The sequence below is a fragment of the Vulpes vulpes genome, chromosome 12 (genome assembly GCF_048418805.1).
Source record: "Vulpes vulpes isolate BD-2025 chromosome 12, VulVul3, whole genome shotgun sequence".
NCBI classification, from domain to species: Eukaryota; Metazoa; Chordata; class Mammalia; order Carnivora; family Canidae; genus Vulpes; species Vulpes vulpes.
The window spans coordinates 74,487,411-74,509,652 of NC_132791.1; the positions used below are offsets into that span (position 1 = coordinate 74,487,411).

Here is a 22,242-nt window from a genome sequence, read left to right on the forward strand (position 1 = left end):
CTGGGACCCAGTGTTCCGAGACCGAGGGGTTGAGGCGGAGGGGGAGGGAGAAGTGGCTCACAGAGATAAGCAGGGCCCTGGTGTGCCTCCGACTGGGCTAGGGAGATAGCAAGCCCAAGGACCCGGACTGCTGCAGGACGTACAGCCTGGCCTCAGAATGGGGCAAGCACCCTCCAGGGACAGAGAGAGATCAGATCCGCAGCTGGGAATCACACGCTTGCTTCCATACCAACAAGTTAAAGAGCAGGTGCTCAGACGGCCCGCGTCGAGTCCATAGGTGAGGTCCCCACCCCTCCTCTGCAGAGTTGGAAGCAAGCAAGAGAAGCCGGGCGGGGTTGGGGGTGAGGCGGGGCGGTGGAGGCGGTGGTGGGGGCGGGGCGGGGATGGAGATGGGGGCGGGGACGAGGACGCCGGCCGAAGTGTAGGCGGAAGGCGGTGGCACACCCCACCTTCCCCACTGCACACTTGAAACCACTGCTTTCGCTTCGAATTCCTGCCCCACCCCGCAGGAGGGGCGGGGGCCCGGCGGGTTCTAGGGCTCGAGACCCCGAACCCACTCTCTGGCCCCCGCCGCACCTGGACCCCCGACCACCCCGAGGGCCCGGAGCAGGTGAGTGGCTGGCGCCCAGCCCCCTCCCCACGGGTCTCCGACCCCGCGCAGCCTGGGAGCGCCTGGTCTGAGGATGGCGGCCGGGATGCGCCGGGTCGCCGGAGGCCTCCGCGGCAACGGTTGGGGACCCGAGTGCCCCAGTGCAGCCACGAGGAGGGAGAGAGCTGCAGCGCGTGGGGCCCAGGCCCCCCGCAGCTCTTGCAACCTCTGTTTTCCCTTCTGTGCAATGGGCACAATAGTGCTGCCCTGTTTCGAGGTGTTTTATGGAAAGCTCCTCGGCCATCGCAGGCGCTTCGGGAACGGTCGTGAATTTTTGCAAATACCCCCCTCTCGGCGAGTACGTGCTTGCGAAAGACCTTCCGGGTTCAGGAAGCAAAATGAGGCCACGTTGGGGGCAGGGAGCCCTACTTCATGCGGAGCCTCTGGCGCGCCCCCGTCAGCCGCAGGCCCCCTCCCACCCGGACCCACCCAGGGGGCGGGCCGGGGCGTACCGTGGGCGCTAGCCTGGGAGTCTGGCCCCCGGGCCCAGCTAGGCCTTCGCGGGAGCGCGCCCCGCCCGCCCGCGGATTCGTCCGTTCGGCCCCGGCCGCCCCGCCCCCTGCGGAGGCCCGCGGATTTGCCTGGTGATCGGTGACGTAGTGCCCGTCTCGAGCTGCCATTGGGCGGTGGCGTGCGGACTCGGCCAATCGGGGCGCGGATCCGGGAGAAATCTCGGAGCCGAGCTCCCGGAGCCGGGAGGCAGAGCCGAGGGGACGCGACCCGAGCTGGCGGCCGCGGGGGAGCGGCGCCCCGGGCCGGGAGCTCGCGGCCCGGAGCGGGCAGTGCGGTGAGTCGCGGGGCCGGGGTGCGGGCGGCCGGCGAGGAGGCCGGGCCGGGGCGCTGGGGTTCTGGGGGCCCGCCCTGGCTTCCCCACCCCGACCTTCCCGTCCGGAGCGCCGGCAGGTGTCCGCCGTGATCAGGGGGCGGGCAGGGCTGGGCGCGTAGTCCTGGGGGCGCCGTGTCGCCTGGGGCCGCGGAGCGCGCGGGAGGCGCACCGTGCAGAGCCCCACTGCCCCTGGCCGTGACCCCCGATGGCCGGGCCCTCCTGGAACCCGTGGCGCGGCCCGGCCTTGCAGGGGATGCACGCCGAGCCCCGGGTGCGCTCCCTGCACCGTCTTCAGAACGGGCTGCCTGGTCTCGTGCCGCAATCCTTCTGCATAGATTGTTTCTACTTCGGGTTTATGGACAGAATTGCGAGGACAGTAGAGTTCCCCAAGCCTCTTACCCCGTATTACACCTTACCTTACTCCAGACATTTGTCACAGCTAACGAACCCCTGCTGTTGTGTGATTATTGCCGATGGTTGTTGGGATTCACTGAGTTTTCAGCTAGGCACTGGTTCTGTGTCAGGATCCCGGCCAGGTTACCAGGTTCCATGGGGTCAGCATGCCCTCCTATGGTCCCCTTGGCTGTGGCACTTCACCCGCTGAGGCTTGTTCTGGGGGATCCTGAGAGTTTGGAGGAATGCTGGTCATGTGGGCTGTGAGATGCCTCTGTCCTGGATGTTCTTCTCCTAAGCCCACCCCAGGTAGGTGGCCCTGCTCCTGGCATGGCAGCAAGGATACATACTGTCAGCACGGCCTGTGACTGGACACTGGTGGTGGTCACCTGATGTAGTGCTTGCCAGGTGTCTCCACTGTAAAGTTACTCTGTCCCCCCACCCCCCCGCCCCGTTTTCATGCCTACCCTTTGGAGAGAAGTGCCTGTGAAACCCACACCCAAGGAGGGCTAGATTCTCCTTGAGGACAAGTTTTTATGTTTATTATTTGGAATTCTTTGCATGGAGATTAGTCTCTCTTGTCCTTTATTGATTGACTTATTCAGCCCTGTATTATCAGCATATACTCGTGGGTATTGATGTGACACTTTGGATTATAATCTCTGTGCTATTGCTCAAGTTGTAGCCTTGATGATTGGAAGCTCTTATATGTCGGCTCCATTTCTTCCTAGCATGAGTGTCTGTAGAGCTCTTTGCTGTTGAAAGCACTTGTGGGGCTTCACATGAACCTCACACAGTGTGATGAGCCTGACAAGATATAGTTATTTCTGTCCTTAAGGGGTAAGGACACTGAGGCCCAGGAGCACTGGACAACTTCTTACATGTCAGTTTCCTACATGGGAGCAATGGGCTGGTCTCAGATGAGGGCTGGTCACCCCAGAAAACATTGCAAACCACAGGGGAAGTCCAGAGTCCAAACGGTTTTCTGAGGAGACTTCAGACTTAGACCCAGGGATCAGAACAGGAAGACAATGGCTTTGGAAAGTAAAGGCTTAATTTGATTGTTATCCAGGAGGAAGTACAACTCGTCAGACTGGTAAACGTGAAATGTTGAACTTTTCCCCAAAACAGTGTGTGTGGAGGGAGGCAGGAGGGGATCTAGGAAAGGTCTGTGGTTGGGGCAGCCCTAGTGGCTCAGTGGTTTAACGCCGCCTTCAGCCCAGGGCCTGATCGTGGAGACCTGGGATCAAGTCCCATGTCAGGCCCCCTTCATGAAGCCTGCTTCTCCCTCTGCCTGTGTCTGCCTCTCTCTCTCTGTGTGTCTCTCGTGAATAAATAAAATCTTAAAAAAAAAAAAAAAGAAAGAAAGAAAGAAAGGTCTGTGGTCTAGAACATCTAATCTGAGGGCACATTCTGCAAAAGCAAGATTGTGAAGTGGACAAGGGAAGCGTGGAGTGGGGGGAGGGATGGAGAAGAGGATGGTGCTCTGCAACCAGGTGGTAACTGGTTCACAAACACTGAGGACCACCTACTTTGTGCCAGACACTGGAGATAAGAGGACTGGTGAGGAATGACCCTTGGGCTCAGCTCCTGTTTGGGGAGAGATGGGTAAACATGTCAACTGTGAAATCCTTGGTTGGACTGCAATGACCTGCAATGCATGCAGAGCTGCAGGAGCCACCCAGGGAGAGCTGGTCAGCTGGAGGGTGAAATGGACACAGGGAGGGCCTCACAGTACAGGTCTGATTCCAGCCTTTCGAGATGAGCTGGTGCTGAAAACAGAGTGTGTACAGGGACAGGGGGTGGGGAGCAGGGGCCCTGAGGAAGGAGCTGTTTTCCTGGCTCCGTGTAGCCGGCTTTAGGGTGAGGCTGTGGTGGGGGCCAGGCTGGGAGACTCGGTGTGCCAGATTGCACAGCATTAACCACCACTGGGAGCTTTGAAGCAGGAGAGTGACAGGACAAGAGCTGTTAGAAGGACACCACTGGTGGTGCTTTGTAGGAGATAGGTCACATTCCAGCAAATCTAAGATGCTGTCCATCTGTGTATGTTCCACATAGAAAACATGTCTTTCCAGTTGAGTTATGATATCATACTGATCACATTTCAGAGGTGCTGAAATGTAAGCACATGGATTTCTTATATTTGATGTAAAGTTTAACTCCCTTGCTAGTTGCTTAGATTCCCCCTTTCTCTGGGAAATGCATGGTGAGAGTATCTCTGTCCCACCTACTGTCGATGTTGAGTTCCAGGCTCCCTTTATGATCTCGAAAAAGCTAGCTCTGCAAAACTGGTGTTTTCCTCCCTGATAGCCACATGGTCAAAAAACAGCAGGGGATACCTGACCTCAAGATTTCATCTGTGCTTCTTCTGCTTTGGTGGCTCTTGATAATGGCCACGACTTTGTGTTGCACATAGTGTGCCCACCAGACCGATTTCAGTCTGTCCTGCGCATGGCCTACGTGTCCCTTCCCGCCCGCGTTTTCCTGGTGGCAATATCGAGCTGAGCAAAGGTCAAGGATCCAGCCCCACGCTGCACAATTGATTGCAGCGGGGTGAAAATCGGGGTTTTGGTGCTAACCCAGGATCCTCACTCTTGGCTTTGGTTAGAATAACAGCCGGGGATAGAAGGTTCTGACTATATCTGCAGGAGCCATGGAAGGGGCCATGGCAGCTGAGGGCAGGCTGCAGATCCAGCCTGTCCTGGGGGGGCCAGAGATTGGAACTGCCATTGGAGCCTACCTTTGTCTAGATAAATAGGCTGTTTATGTTTGTTTGTTTTTGTTTTTTTGCACAAATTCTTTGCGTGTTTCAGCCTGGTAACCTTCAGTTACTTCCTGTGCAACATCAGTCAGGAGTCCTTCCCCTCCCCCGCCCCGGCTGACACAGAGGTCCAAGCTGGCTGAGCATAAAGGGCATAATAAACTTGTGTGATAGCACAGTTCAAGGGGCGGTACAGGGTTTTACAAGATGCCATCAGGATCCAGGTTCTCCCATTTCATTTCTGGGTTGGCTCCATTCTCACATTGGCTAGCCTTCTGCTTAGCAAAATAACTCTTGTAGCTCTAAACCATATGACCTCACCTCCTGCAAATTCTCAAGAAACCGCAGAATCTTCTCCCCATCTCAACTAGGCCTCCTTGTGACTAGCAGACTTGAGTCATATCCTCACCTCTGAAGCAAGCACTGTGCTCAGGAGGCACAAGACTCATGGTCTTGCTCCACCTGTGAGGGTGAGCTCAGCCCTAAGGACCGGACCAAAGCTAGCAGAGTTAGCAGAAGAAGGAGGGATGGAAGGTAGTTGCACCCCTCCCCAAGCATAAGCATTTGTAGCACTTGCTTCTGGGTCAGGGAGCACAGTGCCCTCCTACCTTTACGTGCTGGAGGGCTCCAGGCCGCTCGCTCTGCCTGTGTCATGCCTCTTCCCTTCTATCCCTCTTCTTCTCTCTCTAATAGCATTAAACACCAATACACACACACAATGGGCGTCTGTTTCTCATCCTTCTGACTGGCAATACCATAAAAGCTGACAGTAGCAAGTGTCAGCAGGGCTGTGGAGCAATGTGAGTGCCCTCAGCGTGGGTTCAGTGTGGGTGGCCTGACCTGCTCGAATCCACCAAGACACACAGACACAGACCTTCCCAGAGCAGGGTGATTGTCCCAAACAGGAAGTGCTCCAGGTGGCTGTCAGAAGCAGCCCTCAGGCATACCTCATTTTACTGGGCTTTGCAGACGCTGCACATTTTACCAAGGGGAGTTCGCAGCAGCCCTGCATCCCACAAGTCCATCCATCAGTGCCATTTTACAGCAGCCTTTTCTAGCTCTGGGTCTCTGCAATGATTTCCACAATATTTCAGACCTTTTCATTGTTATCACAGCCATCATGGTGAGATGTGATCTGTGATGACAATTCACTGAACACTCAGATGACATCATTTTGTAGCAATAAGGTATTTTTTATTTAAGGTATGTATCTTGTTTTTTAGACCTGATGCAATGGCACGCTTCATAGACTACAACATAGTGTGAACCAATTTCCATATGTACTTTTTGGAAAACAAAAAATTCATTTGGCTTGTGGTGTTCTGGAGCTGAACCTGCAGGATCTCCAGGGTGTGCCCATATGTCAGAGGTAGAATGTTATAGTCAGAGAGCAATAAGAATGAACAAAATCTGCTCATTGTCACAGGAAGGAACCTCACAAGCATGATGTTGATGTGCACCCCTGCAGAAAAATGCAGTAGGGTTCCGTCCACGTGAAGCTGAAAACCAGGGAAAAGAAACTTGTTTTGAAGGCATACCTACCTGGGTGTAGAGTGAGGGGAGGCAGGGACAATCCCCATTGTGACATTTGCCACAGCAGCCACTCCCTGAGACCCAGCCCTGCCTCCCACCCCAGCGTCCATGTGCCTGGAGCCAAACCCTGGGTACAGGAAGGTGTAGAGTGGCTGACATGATATGCAGCTAGCTGTTGGTGCTGCTTGGGGGCAGGAGAAATCGCTTCTCTCCCTAGTAACTGACCACTGTGTCAGATAGGACATGTGCCGAGGATCAGCCAACATGTGGGAAGCCCTCTGGGTGCTTCAGGTGTTCAGTCCTGTTTTTACCTCCCTTAGCCCATGTTTATCACTCCCCTGTGCCAGATGCTGTGCTGGGCTCTGGGGATAAGGCAGACACAGTCTCTGTGCAAATGTGACAGAAAGAGCTGGTGTTCAACAGCTGATTACATGACTTAGCCAGGACTCGGGGTGCAGAGAGGAGCAGTGTGGGGTACTTCGGGTGTCACAGGTGGCAGAGCGTGTGGTCTCAGCCTATCAGCTCAGGGAAGCATTGCCAGAGGACATGGCCTTCAGCAGGTATTTCCAGCTGGAAGAGGAATGGTGCTCAGTGCAGAGGGAGTAGCATATTCAGAGGGCTCAGGTAGGAGGGAGCGTGGCCCTGCTGGAGGTATGGAGGGGCTTCAGTTTGGCTGTGGGGTCAGGCCTAAGTGGACAGCAGGAGGAAGCGAGGCTGCAGACCAGGGCTGGGCCTCCTGGGGGTGGAGAGAGATTCCACTGTACCCCTGGAGCCTCACAAAGCATCAGAGGGGTTTTCACCGGGCACTGCATTGAACACGTGGCTAGTGTTTGGGGAGCTGAGAGCCGACCTCCGTGGCTGGGACCTAGGCCGTGGGGGGAAGAGGCGAGTGGCACCCCCTTGAGGGCTGTGTGACCCCCATAGTCAGCTCTGGGCTCAGCTTCCAAAGGGTCTTTCAGTGGCATCACCTGATAGAAGCTCTGGGAGGGTAGGCACTGACCACGCCTGTTTGCTGCCAAATCCTCAGTGGTGGGCACAGGTGGGCATCTAGCCTATGTCGTGACCTTTTGGTTTACCTCTGGCACCTGCTGCTCAGAGCCCCTCGGCAGCATGTTGAAGCCCGTCCTGTCCCCCTGTCTGCTGTCACTGCCACTGTGCCCCTGCAGAGCCCCATGGGGCTGTCCACTGTGCAGAGCATGTTGCATCCTGGTGCCGACAGTTTATGTGGCCTCATTGGCCTTCAGAACAGCACAGATGCCTGGCCCTGGGGGAGCAACACTCACCCCTGACCCCACAAATGCAGTGCCCCGCGGCTACTGGGTGCCCAGCCATAGCCATAAGCAGGGGCCCAGGCCTGCGGCATCAGCAAGCCCTGGCCCCTCGTCTGCTGACCAGTCCCACATCACATCATCTTGTCTTTTCTGGGTTAGTAAGTGGTGTCAGAGACCTTTCTTTCTAGAATGGCTTGTTTCCCATTAAGTGGGTTTCCCCAGGGACTAGAGTGCTCAGCCAGGTGCCTTCTGATGATGAGAAAGAGGGGTCTCCTGTTCAGAGCCACACATGTGGTTGTGAGAAGCAATCTGGAGGCCAGAGTGTACCTCCAGGTCCCTCCATGCTGGCACCTCTCTGGGCCATGGAGTCCCTGCTGTACCCCGTGTCCCCTGGGTCCCCTCTCTGGGCCGTGGAGTCCACGCTGTACCCTGTGTCCCCTGGGTCCTCTCTCTGGGCCCCTTGGATCCCCTCTCTGGGCCATGGAGTCCACACTGCACCCTGTGTCGCCTGGGTCCCCTCTCTGGGCCATGGAGTTCATGCTGTACCCCATGTCCCCTGGGTCCCCTCACTGGGCTGTGGAGTCTCCGCTGCACCCTGTGTCCCCTGGGTCCCCTCTCTGGCATCCAGGACGAGAACGTTGGGCAGCAGGAGTTGCAGAAGCTGAAAGAGACATATTACCTCCCAGGGTAGATGCCAGCTGCTGTCAAGAAAACAGGGCCGGGAATTCTGAAGCGCTCCATCTGCTGTTGGGCAGGGGCCACAGTGGGTGAGGAGCGTCTGCTCATACAGTGTGGATACCAACAGCAGTCCCTCCTTCTGCTAGTTTTGCAACGGACAGTGATTCTCCTGGGCAATAGCTGCGTATGGCACCACACCCTGCCAGATACTTCCTCAAGTGGCACACATCACCTGGCTAGTCTGCTGGCCGCAGTAGGAGGAGGCACTGACAAGATTCCCAAGAACAGCAGGGCACTCGGGATGGGGCATTGGGTGACCCCTGATGTGACTTCGGGTTTCAGGATTCTCGTTTGGGTATAGGAGCTGGGTAGGCCTTCTTGTTTCCCCAGCACTGGCCGTCTGCATCCTGCCCCAGAGCCAGGTGTGGAACAGATGGGTCTTTCCCCTGCAGTGGAAGCCTGTGACATAACCAGAATGTTTCAGAGATGTTAACTGATACAGGGGCAGAGGCATGGGGGCCTTTCTGGGATGGTCAGTGCTTTACTGGTTCTGAACATGTGGGTGGTGAGCACACTGTCTGGCCTGCCCTGAAGCCCTCTCCATGTTGGCCACACCGTCCAGCTCAAAGAGTGCCTCCATGTGGATGGTCTCATCTGAGCTTTCTGACATCTTATGGAGATGTAGTAGGGTAGCCAGGGCATCCCAGTCCTGCATCCCCACCGTGCTCCCCCTGGGGTCAGGACGTCCTGGCTGTCCTCCCCAGGGGTAGAGGTGTCCTGACTGGGCCTCCCCCCAGGGTTGGGAACTCCTGGCTGTGCTCTCCCCAGGGTCAGGACTTCCTGGCTGTGCTCCCTGAGGGGTCAGAATGTCCTGGCCGTGCTTCCCCCACCCCCCCAGCACCCAGATGCCCCAGTGTCATGCACTCCTGCCCCCATTGCAGATAAGATGTGTCCTAAGTGAATCCCGCCCCCAGGGACATCCTGCTGGTCACCCGGCTTTAGGGTTCCAGAGTCCAGACATGACCCTGGGTGTCAGACCCAGTGGTTTGCACCTGAGGCCCCAAATGTGTCCAGCATGTGCCGTGTGCTCGGCCGGAGCCTGTGTACCGAGTGGGACCGCACGCCATTTGCTCAGGGCAGGTGCGCAAGCCAGCTATTCCATACGGTTAGCATTGCTGGTCCTCGGAAGCCATTCGCTCGTGCAAGATGTACATACGGAGCCCTGCCACGTGCAAGCGCTGCGGTCTCCTGATCAATGGTTAACACCGTAGTTACCGTCATACGTGTCCTTCCTGGGATGACAGAAACCACAGACCCTCTCCCCAGAAGGTCTAATTTTGTATGTATGTTTTGTATGTTGTTTTGTTGCATCACTTGGAAGTAACGGTCTGCAGGCCCAAATACTGCAGCAAAATGTGGGCGTTCATAATTCATAGCAGGGCGTTTGCACTGTTACAAATTAATCATCATTTCTTAACATGGTCCAGTAACCAGTCTTTTCTCAGACTTCTTCTGATTGTCCCAAAACTATTTTTACAGCTTTTAAAACAAAACAAAACACCATCCAGGCAAGGTATTTGCATTTGGTTGTTATTTTCTTTAGTCTTTTTAGGTCAAGAACAATTTTTTTTCATGACATTGGCTTTTTAAGATATATGTATTTATTTACTTGAGAGAGAGAGAGGGACAGCAAGTGAGCGTGCAAGGCGGGGAAGGGCAGAGGGAGAGGGAGACTGTAGCAGACTCAGCACGCGGCATGAAGCCTGACATGTGGCTCCATCGCTGGACCCTGAGATCACTACCTGAGCGCAGCCTGAGATTCAAATGTTTGACTGACTGTCCTGCCCAGGCGCCCCCATAACATTGACTTCTGTAAAGGTCAGGCCTGTTGTCCGTGGAACGTCCCACGTTCTGAATTTATCTGATTGTTTCCCCGTGATGTGGTTCAGGTCATTTCTCCATCTGTCATATTTTCCATAACTTGGAAGTAAAGTCTCAAGTCTTGGTTAGATCCCTTCGGGTCAAACAGCGTTGGCAGGATTATTTCTCCTGACTGTCGTGTCATCCATGTGGTGCCGTTTGGGGAGGCAGATGCCAGGTTGTATGTCTGTTAGTGATGCGTGCTTAGTCACTGCTTGGGGCGATCACCGCATGTCTCCATTATGTGCTTGGTGGTACCTGGCACGTGGGACTTACCCTGACCCCCGACACCCTCCTGCTGTAGCGTCCGTCGGTGATGGGGAGGGTGGTGCAGTAGCGTTCCTCATAACCCCAGACGGCTCATGTATCCAACACATGAGATGGTTTTCGCACAGTGTCAGGGGGCTCATGATGCCCTAAGCCTGCTGTGGAACCTGTGAGGACCTCTGCTGTATGTGAGGGTGGTCAGGTATGGCGTGGATGGGAGCCGAGGCTGAGCTGCTCACTCACTGACACTTGGCCCTGAAGATCGCACGTGCTGTCCCAGCAGCAGGAACAGACACACGTAGCCTCTGCTTCTGAGCTCGCAAGCCACTGGGCCAGGTGAGGCCACATACCGTAGCCACAAGCTCCAAGCCTACAGGTGTCCCCAGCAGCAGCACCTGCTTTCCACACTGAGATTCAACGGCTCGTGGTCGGGTCCTTCTGGAGCAGGCAGCTCCTAGGATTTGTTACCACCTTGCCACCATCCTGACCCTCTGGTACCTTCACATCTCAGCTAAATCCTATCACTCCCTCATAGGTGCTCTTTGTGCCTGTCAACCAGCCGTGGAGTGACCCCTCACTTCCGCCTGGTGTTGCAGCTTGTTGAACAGTTATCTCTGCTCCTGCACTTGATCTGGAGGTTACACCCAATTTCCTGTGTTGCTTCTCTGTGGGCTTCATGTCTGCTCGCTTGCATCCCAGCAGGGAAGGGACTCCATGGCTTACCCCGTGTCTGGTCAGGAGTATAGCTGAGCCGTGGCTCTGGGGGCTGCATTCCAGCCGCATGTGGCCCATGCACCCTGTCCACGGGCTGCCCTCCCAGGTCAACCCAGTACCCAGCCATTAAGGGCTTTGCTGGAGCCCGAGGCATGGTGGCCACCTGTCCTCACTCCCTCTCTTGCTGCCACTGTATGTTCCCACCTTGCTCTGTTGCAGTTTGAGCTCTCATGGGACTTGGAAACTGAGGGTCCCAACCTGTCCTAGAGTTCCCCACCCCTATGCACTGCGCTTGCCATAATCCTCAGACTCAGTCACATAGCAACCCATGAAGTAAGTATCGCTGTCCCCATTTTATGGGTGATAAACGAGGTTTCTGCTGTCCTGCAGATTTGGCAGGCACAGCTGTGGCATTTGCTGCATGGAGGCTCCTGACCCCAGGCAGGAGGTAGATCTGCTGCCAAGGGACATGGTCCAGAGTCCATCCTGTGTGCTCTCATGCGTACTCCTTCCCTCCCTCCCTCTGAGGCACTGGACCTCGCAGCGGGGGTGCCTCGCCACAGGGTTTCCTCTGTGAGCATGCTAGGACAGTCTGCCCCTGCACACCACCAGCACCCACTGCTGGTGGAACAGGACTGCAACCAAAACCACAGCTCAGCCCAAGGAAACGCCTCTCAGGGGCGATGCCAGAGCTAAGGCTCTCCATGTGCCCTGGTCTTGGTTAAGGACGTCAGTGACCTTGGTCCTGGTGCCCCAAGACCCAGAGAAGCCTGTTGCCCATAGTGCCCCCACCATGACTGGTGGTGTGGTCTGTGCTGTGCTCAGTGATGACGGTGCAAGTTGTGTGTTGTGACATGTTGCCGGCAGACGGTTGGCATGTGTCACGTCCTGTGGTGACTGGGACCTCAGAGCGGCTGCCTAGCCCTGGGAGGATGGGGGCCTGGGAAGGCGGGGGCCCTGGGAGGACAGGGTCTGGGCAAGGCTGCTTCCCCAGCAGCCCCCATGGGCGGGTGGTGCTGTGCTCCTCAGGCAGCCAGAGCACCCTCTCTGGGCCCTGTGCCTCTGAACAGTGCAGGTGTGGCTAGCCAGCTCCCGTCCTCCCTGTCCACCTTGGGCCAAGCCTCGTAGGCACTGGGTTGTGTCTGTGGCTCAAATGACCTGCCACCCCCGCCATCCCATTCTTGACTCCGTGTCTGGTCTCCAAGAGCAGCAGCACCCACGGGTGGAGGGCACCATGGCCACATCAGCCCCGCTGCGCAGCCTAGAGGAGGAGGTGACATGCTCCATCTGCCTGGATTACCTACGGGACCCGGTGACCATCGACTGTGGCCACGTATTCTGCCGTGGCTGCACCACGGATGTCCGGCCCGTGTCGGGGGGCCGCCCCGTCTGCCCACTCTGCAAGAAGCCATTCAAGAAGGAGAACATCCGGCCGGTGTGGCAGCTGGCCAGCCTGGTGGAGAACATTGAGCGCCTCAAGGTAGACAAGACCCGGCAACCAGGAGACGTGGCCCGAGAGCCACCGGACGCCAGGCTGTGCGAGCGCCACCACGAGAAGCTGCACTACTACTGCGAGGATGATGGGAAGCTCCTGTGCGTCATGTGCCGGGAGTCTCGAGAGCACCGGCCCCACATGGCCGTCCTCGTGGACAAGGCCGCCCAGCCCCACCGGGTAAGCCCCACCTCCGCGGCCTGCTCTGTCCCTCCCCCCACCCCGACCTGCTCTGTCCCCCCTCCCATGGCCTACTCTGTCCTCCTCACCTGCTCTGTCCCTCCCCCACCTCGACCTGCTCTGTCCCCCCTCCCACGGCCTGCTCTGTCCTCCTCACCTGCTCTATCCCTCCCCCACCTCGACCTGCTCTGTCCCCCCTCCCACGGCCTGCTCTGTCCTCCTCACCTGCTCTGTCCCTCCCCCCACCTCGACCTGCTCTGTCCCCCCTCCCATGGCCTACTCTGTCCTCCTCACGTGCTCTGTCCTCCTCACCTGCTCTGTCCCTCCTCCCACCTTGACCTGTTCTGTCCCCCCTCCCACGGCCTGCTCTGTCCTCCTCACCTGCTCTATCCCTCTCCCCACCCCACCTGCTCTGTCCCCACACCCCCGGCCTGCTCTGTTTCCCTCACCTGCTCTGTCCCTGCCTCTCCCACCCCGACCTGCTCTGTCCCCACCCCCCACGGCCTACTCTGCCCCCCAACCCCAGGGCCTGCTTTGTCCCCCTCCACCCTGTGACCTGCTCTGTCCTCTACCCCGGTGCCTGCTCTGCCCCCCCCCACCTCAGGGGTGCCCCTCACTACCCCCCCAGAGCCATGGCCTGGCTGAGACCTCTCTACTGCCCATGTCCACCTCCTGCCCAGGCCCAGAGCACCCACTTGTCCCCACTACCTGTCATCTTACAGGAAAAAATCCTGAACCACCTGAGCACCCTGAGGAGAGACAGAGACAAAATTCAGGGCTTTCAGGCCAAGGGAGATTCGGATATCCTGACTGCACTGGTAAGTGAGGCTGTTGAGAGGAAGCCTGAAGCAGTTGGCATATGGAGCAGGAGCTAGGAGGCTGAGTGGTCTGGAGGCTGAGCGGTAGAGGCACTGCCAGGAGGCTGAGCGATAAAGGCCCTGCTGAGAGGCTGACCAGTGGAGGCTGAGTACTAGAGGCCCTGCCGGGAGACTGAACAGTAGGGGCTGAGTGGTAGAGGCCCTGCTGGGAGACTGAGCAGTAGAGGCCCTGCCAGGAGGCTGAGTATTAGAGGCCCTGCTGGGAGGCTGAACACTAGAGGCTAAGCAGTGGAGACCCTGCCAGAAGGCTGAGCCCTGACGCCCTGAGCCAGCCCTGAGCCTGGGCTGGCTTCTGTATCTGATGTGTGAGTGAGTGGCCTAGATGTCAGCTAAGGTCCCTTCTCGTCTCTAACTCACCAGTGGCTGCTGTTCTATGGGGAACTGAGACGGTCCTGGCTCAGTCCTTCCTGTCAGAGACAGAGGGAGACCGGATTCCTGATTGGGGAGGGGAGCCCCAGGGTGGTGGAAGGAGGATGCCGGCCCCGGGATGAGAACCGAGGGAGGCCTATGAGGACATGCAGCATTCTGGGTATGCAGTATCTGCTGAGCCCCGCATCCAGGGCCCCAGCAACTAGGAGGCAGAGGCTGCACGCTATGTGCTGGAGTAGGGGTGGGTCAGGAAGGGGTGTCCAGTTTTCCAGGGGAGTGTCTGCATCAGGGAACTGTCAGAGGGATGTGGGGGTCAGGCCCATCAGTGATTAGACCGGGAAAGGTGGAAAGGCATGTAGGAGACGGCCAGGGTTCGAGGACTGCCTGTGCGCCCTCATGCTGTGTGGATACCTCCAGCCCAACGTGAGTCAGCACAGGGTCATGGACTCTGGCCCATACCCACAGGGAAGTTTAGAAGCAGCAGAGGGGGGAGGGGACTCTCTGTAGTTTCCCCAAGGGCAGGGGTCAGGCAAGTGTGTCCTTTGTCAGGGGACCCTGCAGCACCCAGGCTTATGTAGGATGCGGGTCAGGTCAGGATCCCACCCTGTGAGGCCAAAGGAACAGTCATGGCCCTGTCTGCTTTGAGAGCAGGTTGGCCCAGGCATGCTATACCACCCCTTAGCCCCTGAAGAGGGGTGGGGTGGGGCCAGCCTTGTGCCCCTCCAACAGCAGACCCTGCAGGGCCATGGCCCAGGGAAGGAGCATCACCTCCCCCTCACCCCCCTGCAGAAGAAGCTCCAGGACCAGCGGCAGTACGTGGTGGCTGAGTTCGAGCAAGGCCACCAGTTCCTGCGGGAGCGGGAGCGGCATCTGCTGGAGCAGCTGGCCAAGCTGGAACAGGAGCTCACAGAAGGCCGAGAGAAGTTCAAGAGCCGGGGCGTCGGGGAGCTGGCCCGGCTGGCGCTGGTCATCTCTGAGCTGGAGGGCAAGGCACAGCAGCCAGCTGCAGAGCTCCTGCAGGTGAGTGGCCTTCCTGGGACCAGCAGTGGGCAGCCAGCACAGGAGGAGTCTGTCCCAGAGCTGTCTGCATGCAGGACCTCAGGGGAAAGAGTGCCCCACAGGTCTCAGTCTCTCTCCTGACCCCTGGCCTGCCCTGTGTCCTTCTGTGGCTGACTGAACACAAGAGCCCATGATGGTCACAGTGTCATTTCACAAAGCAAATGGTCCACCAGAGAAAAGTTGGGGGGTTTAGAAAGTGCCATCAAAGTGGAAGGGAAGGTATGGATGCTCTCATCACTACTCATGTGGTCACTGCAGACACTGTCCCCGGGAAGCTGCTCCTCCTGGCTCTGGAGATGGGGCAGCTGTGCTGGGGGGTGGGGGATTGCTGAGGGACAGCCACAGCCATGGTTGGGGTGTTCTCAGGGCTGTGCAGTTACTCTCAGAGAGAAAGATGGAGCCCTTCCTGGCAGAGGCAGCTTTGATGCTCAGACGGAGTGAGCCTTGAACTAGAAGGCAACTCATCTCCTCCGTCCTGCAGCTTCTGGAGGGCTGTGCTGGACTTCCTCCCTCCCAGGCCAGCAGTACAGCCCCCAGGGCCCCCACCAGGAAACCCCTGTCCCAGGCTGGCAGCCTCAGGGATGCACAGAGAGCAGGCTGTCCAGCTATGGGAAGGGATCACCTTGGCCTGCGACCCCTGCTCTGCACTCTGGCTCAGGGGTTGGGATAGGCAGGGTTCGAGGGCCCTCAGACATTGCTGATCGCCCGGCCGTGAGGCCTATAGGCTCCTGTTCTTATCCTTGTTTCCCCAAAATGTACCTCTAGCTCCCCTGTTTGCTCCAGATGCCACTGTGTGCCCTCAATTCCTTGCATCAGACTGTGACTCATTCACTTACTGCCTCCGCGCCCTCCTTTTGCCATGGCCCCCACCCTGTGATGTGTAGTAGGGATGCTTGTGGGAGCTGAAATCCCCATGTGAACCACCCCCTCCACCCCAGTAGGGCATCCAGCGCCACTCGGATGGAGGACCTCCCTGGAGTGCAGGCACAAGGTGGTGGACAGGCGCAGCGTGGGGGATGGGTGCAGGGGGGCAGCAGAGGTACAGGCGCAGGGTAGGAGGCAGGCGTAGTGTGGTGAACGGGCAGGGATTGTCCACGGGAACCAGTACGAGCTCAGTGTGGGCACTGGTGGGTTTGCTGCAAGGGGACTACACAGTGAACTCTTCGTTGTCACTGTGTTCCCACAGGTCTTGTGACTGTCCTCAGGCAGGAGGACACCCTGGTCACAGAGACCCCGACCCACAGTGACCTGCAGCACAGCACAGGGAGGCAGACGGAGGGAGGGGTAGCAGGACAGAGGTGGTCGGAGGGGAGAGGAAGCTGGACTGGGAGCTCAGGCTGCACCATCCACCCCCGGACAGGCCTGGCTGGCTGGTTGGCACCCTGTGCCCGTGTCCCCCACTGTGGGGGCCAAGCTCAGCCATGGAGGACCTGTGCGAGGGCACTCCTTTCACACCCAGGCATGCTCCCTTGCCATAGCCACTCTGCTCCAAGTGCCTGTTTGAGGACAGCCCTAGAGTACTGGGGGTGCAGGGGGTTCCTCAGGAGCTGTGGGCAGGCTGCTTCCTGCTGGGGTCCTACATGTGGCTGCAGGTTGTTCTGGGTTCCCACACTGGACCCCCCCACCCCGGTCCTACATGGGTCTCCCTCCCTCTCTGGGCCCCTTCCAGCCATAAACCCTCACAAGGCCAGTACAGTTCCACAGTTCCAACAACACACACTCTCCTGGCCCTTGCCCCATGGCCCAGGTGCTTGCCAGCATGCCCCCGGAGACACGGCTCTGAGTTCTTGCCCCACCCTGTGAAGCTGCCTGTGGGTTTACAGTTTTCAGGGACAGAGGGAAGGATGTGCTGGGCCAGGGCTTCAAGACATGGGGAGCAGGGAACACCCACGTCCCATCTGGCTTCCCTGTGTAGAGCCTGACAGCCTTCCTCACACTGTCTGAACCCCTGTCCGGGTCCCTGATCTCACTCTCCCAGTGCAGCTTGGGGCACCCCCCGCTGGACCCCTGAGCCTGTGCTTCTCCTGGCGGCTCAGGAGTGGAGTGCTGTGTGTGCACACGTCTGTGTGTGCATATGTGTGAGTGTACATGTGTGCATGTGTACATGTGTCTCCATGTATGCGTGCATGTGTGTGCTTGCTGCTGCCAACCCCATCTATGTCCCCACCACACTGGCCAGCCCTCTCATTGCTGTATCCCAAGCTCTGGAGCCAGGCCAGGGGATGCACCACAGTGAGCAGAGGGTTGCATGGTGGCTTCAGACCTAAGCTGAGGCCCACTTGCCAGGGGACCAAGCAGCCCCCACCTCTTGCCCCCTCCTCTGACAGTCCAGGCCCCTGCTAGCTGCTGTACCACAGGCCCAGCCACCCTAGGACAGCAGTTCTGTGCCTTTCTGGGACACAGCTGAAGGTTGTGAGCAGTAGAGGCGGCTGGCTGTGAGGTGGCCCCCAGGCTGGGTCACCCCGTCAAGGGTGTTGTCCTCAGCTACAGGAGTCAGAGCAGGCATTCATTTGGGGAATATAAAAAATAGTGAAAGGGAATAAAGGGGAAAGGAGAAAAAATGAGTGGGAAATATCAGAAAGGGAGACGGAACATGAGAGACTCCTAACTCTGGGAAACAAACAAGGAATGATAGAAAAGGAGGTGGGTGGGGGGTGGGGGTGACTGGGTGACGGGCACTGAGGGGGGCACTTGATGGGATGAGCACTGGGTGTTATTCTATATGCTGACAAATTGAACACCAATAAAAAATGAATTAAAAAAAAAGGAGTCAGAGCAGGGCTTCCTTCCATATCCCATTGGCCGGAGCTCAGTGACATCAGCAGACTGCTCCAAGGGCATCTGGGAAATGTAGTCCTGGGCCTGGTGGCCGTGTGCCCACTGTGAGTCCTGGGTCCTGGGGGAGGATGTGGCCATCCCAGCACCTGGCAAGCCACTCACACACACCACCGCCCAGCTCGGAGCTCCTGGGGCTTTCACGCACTCCAGGACCATGGGCACCTCCTCTGGGTACCTCCCATGGTGCCTGGCCAGGCCATAAGGAAGGGACTTGTGCATGTGCTCAGTGTTACGCCGGGCACAGAGCCCATGGGCACCTCCTGTGAGCGGGGCCCCACTCCACTCAGCTGATGCATGTCCTTTCTTCCCCTGTAGGACACCAGGGACTTCCTGAACAGGTAACTGGCTTCCCTTCTGCATGCACCTTGGTCCCCTGCCCGTGTCCCTGGCCTCCTACCCTGACCCACGCAGAGCAGTGGTACCACATGTGTCCGCATCCTTTGATTCACCGCAGCCAGCCTCGCTCCTGTGAAGCAACAGCACAGCCTTAGGAACTGGAGCCCTGCTCTTGGAAGGAGACCATTCTCCACCTCATGGGGGTGGACACATGGCCCAACACACCCAGTGCCATGGTGCAGGGTGGCTGCTCAAATCCCTGGCCAGTCCTGGCTGGTCCACTGTCTCAGCCTTGTTCTGTGTTCTCACCAGATGCTCATAGCTTTACTTCTGGCTTCATAGTTGTCTTGAGAACCCAGAGAAACACTCACAGGCCTAAGTAATGGGTTCCATGTGTCATCTTCCCAGGTATCCTCGGAAGAAGTTCTGGATTGGGAAACCCATTGCTCGGGTGCTTAAAAAGAAGACCAGCGAGTTCTCTGATAAGCTTCTGTCCCTGCAGCGAGGCCTAAGGGAGTTCCAAGGTGAGGTGTCCCTCACTTCCCCTCCAGGGAGGGGTTGGCTCCTGATCAGCACCTTTATCTCCTTCTGGCAGTTCTCTCCTTTCTCCCTGGGACCTCAGCGGGGGTGGGGGTTGCCTAGCAAGAAATGACCCCTGACCACGCAGGACATAAGCCTGTAGGTTTACCAAGTTCAAGGATCATTGCTGTCCTTTCCTTCTCCGCAGGGAAGCTCCTGAGAGACTTGGAATACAAGACGGGTGAGTGTGCAGAGGGCTGTTCCCTATCCACCTGTGATGAAGAACGCCCTCCCCATAGCCCCCTATGACTTCCCACAGCCCTATGGCCCCCCACGGGCCCCCATGACCCAGCCACTGTCCCCCATGGCCCCCCACAGCTCCCAGGGAGACCCTTCCCTTATGCAGCAGGGATTTCTCAGCTGCAGACCTAGGGCCCCTCTACTGGGTCTGCAGGTTGCCCAGATGCCTCTGCTGCATGCTCTGAAGCCCCTCTGCACCGTGTCCCCTCTGCCTGATGGCCTGGCTCCTGGGGGCCACCCCAACCCCCCGTGACACCATCCTTCCCGTGCTGTCTCCACAGTGAGTGTGACCCTGGACCCGCAGTCGGCCAGCGGGTATCTGCAGCTGTCCGAGGACTGGAAGTGTGTGACCTACAGTAGCCTGTACCAGAGTGCCTATCTGCACCCCCAGCAGTTTGACTGCGAGCCAGGTGTGCTGGGCAGTAAGGGCTTCACCTGGGGCAAGGTGTACTGGGAGGTGGAGGTGGACAGGGAGGGCTGGTCGGAGGAGGAAGAGGAGGGCGATGAGGAGGAAGAGGGAGAGGAGGAGGAGGAGGAGGAGGAGGAAGCCGGGTACGGGGATGGCTATGACGACTGGGAGACAGACGAGGATGAGGAATCGCTGGGGGATGAGGAGGAGGAGGAGGAAGAGGAGGAGGAGGATGAGGTTCTTGAGAGCTGCATGGTGGGGGTGGCCAGAGACTCTGTGAAGAGGAAGGGGGATGTCTCCCTGCGACCGGAAGATGGGGTGTGGGCGCTGCGCCTGTCCTCCGCGGGCATCTGGGCCAACACGGAACCCGAGGCTGAACTCTTCCCCGCACTACGGCCCCGGCGGGTGGGCATCGCCCTGGATTACGAAGGGGGCACTGTGACGTTCACCAATGCGGAATCACAAGAACTTATCTACACCTTCACGGCAACCTTTACCCGGCGTCTGGTTCCCTTCCTGTGGCTCAAGTGGCCAGGGACACGCCTCCTGCTGCGACCCTGAGCCCTGCACCTGCCCCAGCCCACACCCAGCAATGACGTTTCCCCTCTGGGGGGGCTCCAGGATCATGACGGGGAGAGGACATCTGGCTGTGCCCCCAGAGCAGGTGTATCCGCCCCCCGTGGCTGCAGCCCCATAAGGCTTACCCAGTGCTACTCCACCTGCACAGCTAAGTCGGGCTCTCCCCCAGCTCCTGGGGCTCCCCTGCACCCTTCGTGACCCCGAAGCCCATGAGGATGTCCCTACCACCCATGGCCTTTGGCCCAGCTTGGCACTCTCTGCGTGGAAGAAGAGGCGGGTTGGCGTTGTGTTGGCACCCGTGCCACTGGCTGTTCCTGAGAAGGCCCACTTGCTGTCCTCACCCCTGGCCCCTACCCATGTCCTCTGTGCCCTCCCTGGCACCTAACTCAGCCACACATGTGGAAGTGAACACAGTGGAGATCCACTGAGGATTCCGGACTGTTTGAACAAGCCTCCCGGAGTGCCATGGGATTGCCAGGTCCAGAGTGGGCACGAGCTTCTCCCAGACAAGAGTTGAACATTCAGCGTTCCACATATAAGGGGGCAGGAGCCCCTGGAGCGTCTTGGCGGGGGGGGGGTTGGGGTGCATGTGGCTTTGGAGCAAACCTGTGACTGTTGATCAATGACCTGAGGGTGGGGCCCTGGGAGGGGAGACAGTAAAGGGAATCCAGACTGTCCTGCCCTAAATGGGTGACCTGAACACACCGGAGCAAATGTGCAGTCAGGGGAACCTCCCTGCCTGGGAAGCCCTGGTCAGGTCCTCTAGGGTGGGAAGCTCGTGCAGTGGCTGCACCTCGTGCACAGGGTCGGCATCCCCTGGAGAGGGATGGAAGCCTGCAGGATGCCCCCAGCTCGCTGGGTCTTCCTGCCGGGACAGCGCGAGCATGGCCCACTGCACCCAGGGGCTCCCAGCTCTCACTGGTCACCTGCCACCCTCATCCGCACCATTCCAGGCCAGGCACCCCTGTCCCCCGTCCCCTGCCCTGTGTTGTCTGGACATTGCACTTTGTAGATGCTCCATGCCGCCCAAGCCATAGACCCCTCCACTTCTGCCTCTAGTTTTGTAAGGTCCCTGAGGGCAGACACCCTGTCTCCTGCCCTGTACCCTCCACGGCACTAAGGCAGTGCTGGGCACAGCATAGGTGCTCAATAAAGACTTGTTGACTGAGCAGCTGGCCTCAGGTTTTATTGTAACTCATGTGTCACCGGACCCTGCTCGTCTGGCTACAGCGAGGTCCTGTGGGCAGCAGAGCCTGGGGCTCCCCTGCACTCCTCCTAAGGCTCCGGGCCCACCATCCTCCCCATGCACACAGGCTGTCCTGTGTGTAGCTCCCAGGCCAGAGCCCCATGTGCCTCCTCCCGCTGGGCAGCCCCGAGTTAACCCAGCATCTGAACAGTGCGTGGCAGCTGAGATGCAGCAGCATCCCATGGCACACCCAGAATCTGCCATCGAAGACAGAGCCATGGCTACCCCAAAGGAACCCCCCCCCCCCCCCCACAGAGCCATGGTTCTGCCCTCTGATACAGTCAGCCACCCAACCGGATCCCAGCTGTGCTGATTAATCACCATTTTAAAAATAGAAAAGGAAGAATTACAGAAAGCCCCTCAAGATCGCATTTATGATTCTTCTTCGTCTTTAGCTTTTGTTCTTTCTACTTTTCTTTCTAAATACAGATATGCAGAACTTGTCAATTATTAGAAATAAGATGCGCGTTACCAATGTAATGAGGACAGTTAATCGACACTCGAATCCTCAGAGACAATAATCACTAGCATATTCTTGAAAATTTACATTTATTTTGTTGATTGATGTGAATTGTTCCCTAAAATTATAGTCTACTAATCTTTTATTTATGGAAAAATTTCATGATTCTCAAAGTGCCTTTTATCTTTTCTTGGAAAGAATTTTTTATATAATGAGATTTCTGAAACTTTAAGGTGATCATTGTGTAATTAAAAGCTCCTACTTATTAAATAGGGAACATTTGCATCTGAACAAAATATGAATGCTTTCAGGTCATTATTGCTTTAGTGGGTTTTGTGCACATCAAACTTCCGGAATAAACTGGACAATAAAGTGTTGCATGAAACACCGCTGCAAGATCATCAATGAAAACATGCACTTTGTGACACCAGCCTAGCACAGAAAGTCATGCCTGTTCAGCAGATTCCTTCAAAACTTTTTATTTTGTAGAATCATATTTTTTAAGTACTTTCTTACGTGAATTAGCCTACACGTGCAGCCAAGTCCAGTGTTTATGACAAGGAGA

General features: G+C 57.5%; 1 protein-coding gene across 5 annotated transcripts; it reads left to right on the forward strand.

The window, feature by feature from the left end:
• Positions 1-138: 138 nt before the first annotated feature.
• Positions 139-21,140, forward strand: LOC112912138 (tripartite motif-containing protein 26). Of its 5 annotated transcripts, none has more exons than XM_025988879.2 (8): positions 139-277; positions 12,223-12,684; positions 13,407-13,502; positions 14,721-14,951; positions 18,144-18,166; positions 18,573-18,688; positions 18,892-18,924; positions 19,265-21,140. In XM_025988879.2, exons 2-8 carry the CDS (start codon positions 12,247-12,249, stop codon positions 19,951-19,953), a joined length of 1,626 nt encoding a protein of 541 aa, XP_025844664.1. In that variant the 5' UTR covers positions 139-277; positions 12,223-12,246; the 3' UTR covers positions 19,954-21,140. The 5 variants fall into 5 exon arrangements, with proteins under 5 accessions (XP_025844664.1, XP_072584960.1, XP_072584961.1 ...); XM_072728859.1 differs by lacking the exon at positions 139-277 and adding an exon at positions 392-610; XM_072728860.1 differs by lacking the exon at positions 139-277 and adding an exon at positions 498-610 and having other exon boundaries at positions 12,218-12,684.
• The last annotated feature ends 1,102 nt before the right edge of the window (positions 21,141-22,242 follow it).